This window comes from Phaenicophaeus curvirostris, chromosome 34 (genome assembly GCF_032191515.1).
Source record: "Phaenicophaeus curvirostris isolate KB17595 chromosome 34, BPBGC_Pcur_1.0, whole genome shotgun sequence".
NCBI classification, from domain to species: domain Eukaryota; kingdom Metazoa; phylum Chordata; class Aves; order Cuculiformes; family Cuculidae; genus Phaenicophaeus; species Phaenicophaeus curvirostris.
In genome coordinates this window covers 2,395,004-2,407,053 of record NC_091425.1, presented here as the reverse complement: position 1 = coordinate 2,407,053, position 12,050 = coordinate 2,395,004, and the positions used below count along the sequence as shown (strand labels likewise).

At 45.4% G+C, this 12,050-nt stretch overlaps 1 protein-coding gene across 1 annotated transcript in view; it reads left to right on the top strand.

The window, feature by feature from the left end:
* Positions 1-11,570, top strand: part of LOC138732646 (putative surface-exposed virulence protein BigA) — a 40,132-nt gene extending 28,562 nt beyond the window's left edge. The window contains exons 4-7 of the mRNA XM_069879287.1: positions 8,229-8,513; positions 8,595-8,861; positions 10,047-10,570; positions 11,145-11,570. Coding sequence (XP_069735388.1) covers positions 8,229-8,513; positions 8,595-8,861; positions 10,047-10,570; positions 11,145-11,570 — 1,502 coding nt within the window. The remainder of the gene's footprint in view (positions 1-8,228; positions 8,514-8,594; positions 8,862-10,046; positions 10,571-11,144) is intronic.
* Positions 11,571-12,050: the final 480 nt, after the last annotated feature.

Genomic DNA, 12,050 nt, shown 5'->3' with positions numbered 1-12,050 from the left:
GGATGGATCTTCCTGGACTTCAGTAAAGCCTTTGACACAGTTTCTCAGAGCATCCTGCTTAGGAAACTGTCACCTCTGGATTGCACAGGCGCACATTCTCCTGGGTGGAAAACTGGTTTGATGACTGGGCCCAGAGAGTGGTGGTAAATGGAGTTAACTCCAGCTGGAGGCCAGTTCCAAGTGGGGTTCCCCAGGGCTCAGCACTGGGTCCAGCCCTGTTCAATGTCTTTATCAGTGACCTGGATGAAGGCATCGAATGCACCCTTAGCAAGTTTGAGGACAACACTAAGCTGGGTGGAAGTGTGGATCTGAACAGGCTGGACCACTGGGCTGAGTCCAACGGTGTGAGGTTTAACAAGGCCAAATGCCGGGTCCTGCACTTGGGGCACAACAATCCTGTGCAGTGTTATAGACTGGGAGAAGTCGAGCTGGAAAGCTGCCTGGAGGAGAAGGACCTGGGTGTGTTGGTTGACAGCCGACTGAACATGAGCCAGCAGTGGCCCAGGTGGCCAAGAAGGCCAATGGCGGCTTGGATCAGAAACGGTGCGGCCAGCAGGTCCAGGGAGGTTATTCTCCCTCTGTACTCTGCACTGGTGAGACCGCTCCTTGAATCCTGTGTTCAGTTCTGGGCCCCTCACCACAAGAAGGATGTTGAGGCTCTGGAGTGAGTCCAGAGAAGAGCAAAAAAGCTGGGGAAGGGGCTGGAGAACAGGCCTTACAAGGAACAGCTGAGAGAGCTGGGGTTGTTAAGCCTGGAGAAGAGGAGGCTGAGGGGAGACCTCATTGCTCTCTACAACTACCTAAAAGGAATTTGGGGAGGGGAGGGTGCTGGCCTCTTCTCCCAAGTGACAGGGGACAGGACGAGAGGGAATGGCCTCAAGCTCTGCCAGGGGAGGTTTAGGCTGAACATTAGGAAATAAAATTTCCAGGAAAGGGTCATTGGGCACTGGCAGAGGCTGCCCAGGGAAGGGGTTGATTCACCTTCCCTGGAGGTGTTTAAAGGATGGGTGGATGAGGTTTAGTTAGGGGCATGATTTAGTATTTGATAGCAATGGTTGGATTTGATGATCCAGTGGGTCTTTTCCAACCTGGTCTCATAGAGTAGCAAAATCACAGACACTGCTATTTCTCAGCAGCCAATGAAGTAGCAAATTCTAAAGGGCATTTTCAACTCTTAGTTATTGATCCTCTCCTTGCCCTTCTCCCAACAGCCTTACCGCTGCATATAGCCACATCTTTTATGTAGTCATCAGGCCAAAATTTCCAGGCTGAGAAAAACAATAAAGCATTCACAGAGAAGCAAACTGTAATAGCAGACCCCAGACATAAGAGGAAAGGCTGTGAAACTCCTATATTTACATCAAGGACAGAGACAGCCTGTGTTTTTATCAACTGAGCTGTGGCCCTTCCTCTCACAGAACTAACTCAATACGATCACTGCTGCAACATCATTAGTCAGGCTCCAGTTGCAGGGGCCTGTGAATCCCAGGCACGTACAAAAAGCAAGTCAGCTAGGGTCCCATGCCTCTAAGTTACAGAGCGCTGGGGTGGGGAGGGGGAGAGGGGAAGAAAATGCCCTAAAGTTCTACTACTTCAGACATCTGGAAGATATCAACACATGGATCTTTTCAGCAGTAGAAGCTTAGAGGAACCTTTCAGCCTAGGGGTCTTATAAAGCCATGTGTGTACATAAAAAAGAGCTTGACTTGTTTGAGAGGAAGTAGGAGCCCTACAGACTGACAGAGGATTATAAAAAAGGGCAGGGACTAGCCCAAAGATTCAGAAACAGCAAGAGGAGCAAAGAGGAGTGTCAAGATACAGAGTGAATTTAAAAGCTGGAACAGCAACAGTGAGCAGTACAAAGAGATAGAGAAAGAAAGAAAGAAAGAGAAAGAAAAGCAAGGCATTTGCAGGTACAGAGGAAGAACAAACTGCAAGGATCAAGCCAGTGAAATTCTGGGGGAAAAGAATGAAGAATGCAGATTAGAACAAAGATGGAAAAGGAAAAAAAAAAAAAGAGAGAAAAGAGCACAACAAAAGAAGAGTAGGGGTATAGGGATACAAGGGAACAAAAATTGTAGCATCACGATAAATGAAAGGAACCAAAAAGTCCAGCTCTAAAATGCTCGTTACCTAGTCCCATCACTGTCATAACAAGCAATGTTACAGTGAAAGCGCACATACCCTTATGTCTTGTAAGGATGTTTTCAGGCATGTAGTAGTGTTCTTGCTGAGAATGTATGACAGAGTTAATAAAATACAGCTGCTCCCCAGGCCCTATTTAATTTAGGTCATTTAGGTTCTGGTTTGGGTTTTTTGTGTTTTGTTTGTTGTTTTTTTTTGTCCTCTAAAGAAGCAGAGGCATCTGTTGGAGGTATGAGTTTTGGAAGAGTCCAGGCTAAGCAGCACATATAGCTATAACTATGGGGTTTTTAGTCAGTAGTTTTTGATTGGGTGTTGGAGGGGGCACAATATATTAACAGTTTGATTTCCGTCTTTGTTTTTTTCTGGGTGCTTTGCCTAGAGTTTCTGGTTATGGGATGATTTGTTGTTCCTCATTCTGTGTGGGATGATGCTTTGGCCCTAGGGGCTCTGCAGTTTGTAACAGGCACCTCGTGGGTGATAATAATCTGGAATTAAGTTTGTTGGCCTAGGGTAGGAAGTTGAGTCTGTGGGCTGGTGGAAGATAGAAGGGGCCAGGGGAACCTTGGGAAGGGCTCAGGAGCACAGCTCCCAAGGAACAGCAACACAGAAGGCTCAGGGGGGTTAAAATATAGGGCAGGTACTGTTAGGAAGGAGCAGGGTTCCTTCTCTGATACTTCAGGGGTGGAAAAGGGCTTTAATGGTTTGGGGAAAGGGAGATGGGTTCATCAGTCTTTCTTGGGTCAGTTTGGTGGTCAGATGCAAGTGCCATTCAGGTGTCTGTTGTTCTAGTCTCTCTGTAGCCAATGAGGTAATGATGAGGTTGAGACACAAGTTGAAAAGTATCAGTTACTGTAAAAAATGTAATCTCTAGGGCTGTGAGATCTCTGCTCCCTTATACCTTCTACTTATTGTGTTCCTCAACTAACTTTGTGTCCGTCCTGTCTCCATCCATCTGAATGTCCAAAGAAGAGCTGGTGAGGGGGCTGGTGAACAAGCCTTATGAGGAGTGGCTGAGAGAGCTGGGGGTGTTCAGCCTGGAGAAGGGGAGGCTGAGGGGAGACCTCATTGCTCTCTACAACTATCTAAAAGGAAGTTATGGAGGGGGAGGGACCTGGCCTCTTCTCCCAAGTGACAGGGGACAGGACAAGAGGGAATGGCCTCAAGCTCCGCTAGGGGAGGTTCAGGCTGAACATTAGGAAAAAATTTTTCACTGAAAGGGTTATTGAGGACTGGCAAAGGCTGCCCAAGGAGGGGGTTGAGTCGCCTTCCCTGGAGGTGTTTAAAGGATGGGTGCATGAGGTGCTGAGGGGCATGGTTAAGTGGTTGATAGAAATGCTTGGACTCGATGATCCAGTGGGTCTTCTCCAACCTGGTGATTCTTTGAATATCAGAGACCTTGCTACTTAAAGGTACAGACTCACTGCCTATCTACAGCACAGGATTCTGCCCCTTGTTTCCCTTGCATCTCTCAGGGAAGAGATTGGATATTGTTTTGGCTTGTAACAGTTAGCAGCTGAGCAACTCTTCTTCATCTGGTCTGTGGGCATGCAAGCCTCCCTTATTTAGTAGAGTTTTGGGTTTTTCCTGAACTTTCCAGTGAGGTTTGCTCTATTATTGCTCACAGCAGTTGTTACCTTGTCCCTGTTATCCATTGAGGTTTTTTATGGTCATTGAGTTTCCAATTTAGGTCTTAGAGCAGTCAAATCCCACTGTTGTGAGTTTTTCATTGGCTGACTGCCTCTGTAATTCCAGTCTCCATTGCTGTGTGGTGAGTGTCCTTTGTTTTTTAGGTCTTCTCTGTTAATAACCTTTACTGGTTTTCGATAAGAATGTTTTTTCAAGTTCTTCTTGTTCACTCCTGTGACTAAAGTCTGGTAGCTTCCTAGAATTTGGATCTCCATGGCTCATCTTCCTTTTGTCCTGGGTATCACCCACTACTGGTCCTCCAACTTAAGTGGTGAGGAGGAGAGGAGAAGTAAGCAGACAGCAGAGAATTTTGGGGTGCTGGTGGGGTAGTCACAGAATCACAGAATAACCAGGTTGGAAGAGACCCACCGGATAATCGAGTCCAACCGTTCCTATCAAACACTAAACCATATCCCTCAGCACCTCATCCACCCGTGCCTTAAACACCTCCAGGGAAGGTGACTCAACCACCTCCCTGGGCAGCCTGTTCCAGTGCCCAATGACCCTTTCTGTGAAGAATTTTTTCCTAACGTCTAGCCTAAACCTCCCCTGGCGGAGCTTGAGGCCATTCCCTCTTGTCCTGTCCCCTGTCACTTGGAAGAAGAGGCCAGCACCCTCCTCTCTACAACGTCCTTTCAGGTAGTTGTAGAGAGCAATGAGGTCACCCCTCAGCCTCCTCTTCTCCAGGCTAAACAACCCCAGCTCTCTCAGCCGCTCCTCATAAGGCCTGTTCTCCAGCCCTTTCACCAGCTTTGTTGCTCTTCTCTGGACTCTCTCCAGAGCCTCAACATCCTTCTTGTGGTGAGGGGCCCAGAACTGAACAAAGGATTCGGGGAGCGGTCTCCCCAGTGCCGAGTACAGAGGGAGGATAACCTCCCTGGACCTGCTGGTCATGCCGTTTCTGATACAAGCCAAGATGCCATTGGCCTTCTTGGCCACCTGGGCACACTGCTGGCTCATATTCAGTCGGCTGTCAACCAACACCCCCAGGTCCCTCTCCTCCAGGCAGCTTTCTGGACAGACTTCTCCTAGTCTGTAGCACTGCATAGGGTTGTTGTGCCCCAAGTGCAGGACCTGGCATTTGGCCTTGTTAAACCTCATGCCATTGGACTCTGCCCAGCGGTCCAGCCTGTTCAGATCCCTTTGCAGAGCCTCCCGACCCTCCAGCAGATCGACACTTCCACCCAGCTTAGTGTCGTCCACAAGCTTGCTAAGGGTGCCCTCGATGCCTTCATCCAGATCATTGATGAAGACATTGAACAGGGCTGGACCCAGCACTGAGCCCTGGGGAACCCCACTTGTCACTGGCCTCCAGCTGGATTTCACACCATTTACCACCACTCTCTGGGCCCGGCCATCCAACCAGTTTTCCACCCAGGAGAGTGGGTCAGGCTTATTCTCATCATTGTGGGGCTGATGGTGAGGAGGAAGTTGAGTATGTCTAGAAGAGCAAAGTATTATTTGGCAACATAGTATTTACTTTTGGTTTGGCAGGTACTGTGCGGGCCACCTTGGGAATGGGAAGAGCATTTGAGATGATCTGGGTAGTAGGGAGAAGGAGCATGGGGCAGACTTCTCACAGGTGTGAGAGTGATTCTCTTAATTTAATTACCCTGGGTGATAACAGCTGCAGCATCTGACATTAGAACTGCTGTGGAGCAAGTGAGTGGAAGAACATGGCAGTTAGGCAGAACAAGTTGTCATGTAAGGTGCTGACATTGATCAGTGCAATGCTGGCTGTTGGCACTATTTTAGTTTTCCCTTTGGTTTTCTTGCAGATGGCAAAGTGGAACCTGGCAACTGTAGGATCATCCCAGGGAGCTGATGCTCTTGGAGGTTTTTTTTCTGCTGAGGAAGCCTCTTGGTGGTCTGAAAGTTAAGTTGAGGGGTGGGGTGTGACAGAGGGGAGAAGGCTGGGGATGGCAGGGAGGGGTTTTAAAAGTAGCCTAGAGGAGAGGGCTGTGCGGGAAGTGTCCCCTTTGGGCAGGGAGAGCTGGAGGGTGTTACTTCTCAGCCCAAAGCTAGCACGTTCCAGGCAGGGCCGTTCCAGTTTGTCTGTGCCGTGTGCTTTATATTCTGTTTCTCTTTCACGTTTCTTAAGCCTTGATGACCCCTTTGCTTTAAAGGAATGCAACATATGACTTGAGCAGCATCTCGAGGGTCTTGAATGCCTGTACTCATGGGTACAATACCAATTAGGCACCATTCTTCTTGCATCATAACCTAAGTGTGGATTGGCTTCACATTTTCCAAGTTTCTAGTCAGCCATCTTTTCCTGTGGCCTTGCAGCCTGTGTTGGCGGCCACAATCACTAGTCATGTATTTTCAAGGATCCCTGTTGACCTGAGACTTCTTCCATGCATCTTATGCCCTTAGGCATTTAATCAGTGATTCTTTCACATACATCCTCCCAGTCTTGGCCACATCCCGTTGTAATGAGGGATCCTTTACAGCATGCCAGACATGCCTCGAACACCATATCTAGGGTCCTGAATGCTCGTACCCATCAATGCACTGTCAATCAGGCACTGCTTTTCTTGAATCATGCTCCTAAAGCCGGGATCTGTCTTGTTTTGGCACTGTGTATTTCTGTTTGTTTTCCTTGCAGATGCTGAAGAGGAACCCAGTGACTGCAGGATTATTTCCGTTAGTCGATGTGATTTGAGCTTCTTTGGCCAAGGACAGATTCAGTTGTGGCCCTCTGAAAGCTAAGTTGAGGGACCAGAGGTGGGTTGGGGATCGCAGGAGGGGTTTTGAAGGTAGCCTAGGCTGTGCAGGGAGAGTTCTCTTTGGGCAGGTGAAGGCAGAGGGGCCTACTTCTCAGCCCAAACCCTGCATGGGCAGGGCAGTTCCAGCCTCTATCTGTTGTTGTCTAGTTTGTGTAGTCACCGTGCCGTGTGTTAAATTTTCTCCAGGTCTTGATGTCCTCTTTTGTGCTCAAGGCATGGCGGTCATGCATTGGGCACCATGTCTAGGGTCCCAAATGCTCGTACTCATCAATGCAGTGTCAATGGGGCACTGCTTTTCTTTCTTTGTATTTCTAAAGTATGGAAGCACCCGGTCAGTTGTCTTTGGCTGCGGCCTTGCAGCCTGCCTCGCCAACCGGGATAGTTAGTCTTCCATTTTCTTGGATCTCTGTTCTGGGACTTGTTCCATGCATCCACTGCATCTTTAGAACTTTAAAAGGGCTTCTTGCCCATTGTTCTTGCCAGTTGCGGCCGCATCTCTTTGGAACCATGCACGGTTCTTCATTTTTCCAGGGCTGCTGTAGGTTCTTCCTCAGGGCCCTGTCCATTCCCTTGCCCATTGGCATGCGTGGTCCAGGAATCCTCCTTGCTGCTGCTACTCTTCTTTTGTCCCCGGTTCACGACATCGGTCTTGTGTGTTGGTGTTCTGTGTGTATTTGTGTCTGGTTGGAGCTGCTCTGCCAGGTGCGTAGAGGAGGTGATAAGAGTCAGCTGAGGTATAGTGGCCTGGTTCTGACCTTAAAGTTTTAACATGACTAGATGTTGAAGTCTAGGGGCATCCATTACCTTGCAGAACTAGCAGCCCTAGGTGTGGTGGTTTCTGCTAGTCTCTGGAACCATGGAGGGGACGCAGGGAAGTACCCCAGGGAAGCTGCTAAGATCAAATGCTAGCTCTGGTTGGAGTCTTCTCTGGATGCACTTTCACTGCAAGCTGCATAAACACAACTAACAGAAAGTTTTAGTATAGGGTACTGAATTGTGATTTAACTGTGTTTATTAATGCGCTTAAGGAAAAGTGAGAATCTCCTGCAGGGAAGATGCTAGCATGGAATGCTGCTGCTTCTGAATGTCTTCTCTTAGAGAGCTTTCACTGCAAAGCAAGACTTGTGGAGCTTTCAGTCTAGGCTTGTGTACTGTAACATCAGAATGCCTATTGAAGCGTCATTCAAAATTTCAGGTCATTCAGCACAAGTACCACAGGGAAGCTGGTATGATCTAACGCTGGCTTTCGTTAGAGTCTTCTCTGGAAGCGCTTTCACTGCAAGCTGCATGAGCATGACTAAGAGAATGTTTTAGTATAGGGTACTGAATTTATATACTAAAATGTTCTGTTAGTCGTCCTTATGCATGGAGAAGACATTCAGAAGCAGCAGCATTCCATGGTACCATCTTCCCTGTGGGAGATACTCACTTTTCCTAAAGCGCATTAATATCATCTGTTAAGCCACAATTCAGTGCCCTATACTAAAATGTCCTGTTAGTGGTGATTACGCAGCTTGCAGTGAGTGTGCTTCTGGAGAAGACTGAGAGCCAGCATTTGATTTTAGCAGCTTCCCTGGGGTACATACCTGTGTCCCCTCCATGGTTCCAGAGACTAGTAGAAACCACCACACCTAGGACTGCTAGTTCCGCAAGATAACTTCACAATAGGCACAGACTACACAGGTATTGTATGTGATGATGATGTCAAAATAACCACAGACGACACAGGCATTGTAAATGTAGATGATGAGACAACAGGCACAGGTGCTGTAAATGATGATGACGCAGCAATAGGCACAGACATTTTAAATGATGATGATGTCACAATGGCCATGGGCATCATTGTAAATGAAGATGATGTCACAATAGGCATGGACATCACAGGCACTGTAAATGACTATGATGTCACTATTGGAACAGGCATAATTGTAAATGATGATGATGTCACAATAGGTACAGGCATTGTACATGAGGATGATGTTGCAATAGGCAAATAAGACACGGGCATTGTAATTGATGATCATGTCGAAATAGGCACAGACATTGTAAATGATGATGATGTCATAATAGGCACAGGCATTGTAAAAGACAATGATGTCACAATAAGCATAGGCATTGTTAGTGATGATGATGTCACAATAGGCACAAGAATTGTAAATGACGAATATGTAACAAAATCCAAAGGCATTGTATGTGATGATGATGTCACAATAGGTGCAGATGACACAGGAATTGTTAATGATGATGATGTCACAATAGGCACAGACACAGTAAATGACGATGATTTCACAACAGGCACAGGTATTTTAAAAGACGATAATGCCACAATATGCATAGGCATTGTATATAACGATGATTTCACAATAGGCAAAGGCATTGTATATGACGATGAGGTCATAATATGCACAGGCATTGTAAATGACGATGATAACACAATAGACACAGGCATGGTAAATGACCATGATGTCACTATAGGCACAAATGACTCAGACATTGAAAATGACTGCCATGACACAATAGGCACAGATGACAGAGGCGTTGTAAGTCACGGTGGTGTCACAATAGGCACAGAAGACACAGGCATTGTATATGAAGATGATGTCACAATAGGATCAGGATTTGTAAATGTAGAGGATGACACAATAGGCACAGGCTTTGTAAATGACTATGATGGCACAAAGTTCACAGGCATTGTAAATGACGATGATGTCACAATAGGCACAGACATTGTAAATGAGGATGATGTCACAATAGGAACAGTTGACACAGGCATTGTAAATGATGATGTCAAAATAGGCACAGATGACACAGGCATTGTATATGAAGATGATGTCACAATAGACACAGATGACACAGACATTGTAAGTAACGATGGTGTGACAATAGGCACAGGCATTGTAAATGATGATGATGTCACAATAATCACAGGCATTGTAAATGGCGATGATGTCACAATAGGCACAGGAATTGTAAATCATGACAATGTCACAACAGGCACCTACGACACAGGCATTGTAGATGATGATGTTGTCACAATAAGCACAGGCATTTTAAATGAAGATGTCACAATACGCACAGGTATTGTAAATGACGATGATGTCACAATAGGAACTGGCATTGTAAATGACGGTGTTGTCACAATAGGCACTGACGAGACAGGAATTGTAAATGATGATGATGTCACAATAGGAACTGGCATTTTAAATGATGATGATGTCACAATAGGCACAGGCATTTTTAATGAAGATGATGTCACAATAGGCACAGGCGTTGTAAATGACGATCATGTTGTAATAGAAACAGGCATTGTAAATTACGATGATGTCACAATAGGGACAGGCCTCGTAAATCATGGTGATGCTACAATAGGCACAGATGACACAGGCATTGTAAAAGACGATGATGTCAGAACAGGCACAGACACTGTATATTATGATGATATCACAATGGGAACAGGCTTTGAAAATGACGATGATGTCTCAATAGGCACAGACATTATAAATGATGATGATTTCACAATAGGCATAGTGATTGAAAATGACGATGATGTCACAAGGGGCACAGGCATCATAGTAAGTGACAATTATGTCACTTTAGGCACGGACAACACAGGCACTGTAAAAGATGATGATATCACAATGGGCACAGGCGTAATTGTAAATTACGATGTCACGATGGGCACAGATGATACAAGCATTGTACGAGACTATGATGTCACAATGGGCACAGACAACAGAGGCATTGTACATGACGATGATGTCACAAAGGGGATAGACCACCCAGACATTGTACATCATGATAATGTCACAATGGGAAGAGAAGACACAGGTGTTGTACATGATGATGATGTCACAATGGGCACTGAAGGCGCAGGCATTTTACATGACGATGATGTCACCATGGGATCAGATAACAAAGGCAATGTTCATAGCGATGACGTCAGAATGGGCACAGACAACGCAGGCCATATAAATGATGATGATATCAAAGTCACAGACGAGACAGGCATTGTAAATGACGTTGATGTCACAATAGGTACAGGCATTGTAAAAGATGATGATGTCACAATAGGCACAGGCATTGTAAATAATAGTGATGTCACAATAAGCACAGGCATTGTAAACCACGATGATGTCACAACAGGCACATGCATTGTATATGACGATGTCACAATAGGCACAGGCATTGTAAAAGATGATGATGTCACAATAGGCACAAGAATTGTAAATGATGACGATGTCACAACAGGCACAGGCATTGTAAATATTGTTAATTTCACAACAGGAAAAAGCATCATAAATAATGATGATGTCACAGTGGGCACAGGCATTATAGTAAATGACCATGATGTGAAATAAGGCACAGACGACACAATCATTGTTGATGATGATGATGTCACAATAGGCACAGGCATTTTTAATGAAGGTGATGTCACAATAGGCACAGGCATTGTAAATGATGAAGATGTCACAACAGGCACAGGCATTGTAAACTACGATGATATAAAAATATGCTCAGACATTGTATATGACGATGATGTCAAAATAGGCACAGGCATTGTAAATGATGATGATGTCATAACAGGCACAGAAGACAGGCATTGCAAATGTTGATGATGTCAAAGTTGGCACAGGCATCATTGTAAATGACGATGATGTCAAAATAGGCACAAAAGACACAGTTATTATAAATGAAGATGACGTCAGAATAGGCACAGATGACACAGGTACTGTAAATGATGATGATTTCACAATTGGCAGAGGCATAATTGTAAATGACGATGATTTCTCCATGGGCACAGATGACACAGGCATTGTACATGACGATGATGTAACAATTGGCACTAGCGACACAGACATTGTACATGATGATAATGTCATAATGGGCACACAAGACACAGGTGTTGTAAATGAAGATGATGTCACAATAGGCACAGATGACACAGGCATTATAAATGATGAAGATGTCAAAATAGGCACAGGCATTGTCAATGATGATGATTGCCCATGATGTCTCCATGGGCACAGATGACACAGGCATTGTCCATGACGATGATGTCAGATGGGCACAGATGACACAGGCATTGTACATGATGATAATGTCATAATGGACACAGCACAGGAATTGTACATGATGGTGATGTCAGAATTGGCACAGACGACACAGCCATTGTACATGATGATAATGTCATAACGGGCACAGAAGACAAAGGCATTGTAAATGACGATGATATCACAATAGGCAACAGCATTGTAAATGTGGATTAAGACAAAATAGACACAGGCATTGTAAATGATGATAAAATCACAATAGGCAGAGGTATTGTAAATGTTTATGTTGACACAATACGCACAGGCGTTGTAAATGACAATGATGTAACAGTAAGAAAAAAATGTACATGACGATGATGTCACATGGGGAACAAGCATGATAGTAAATGAGGATGATGTCACAAAAGACACAGTCATTGTATATGATGTTCATGTCACA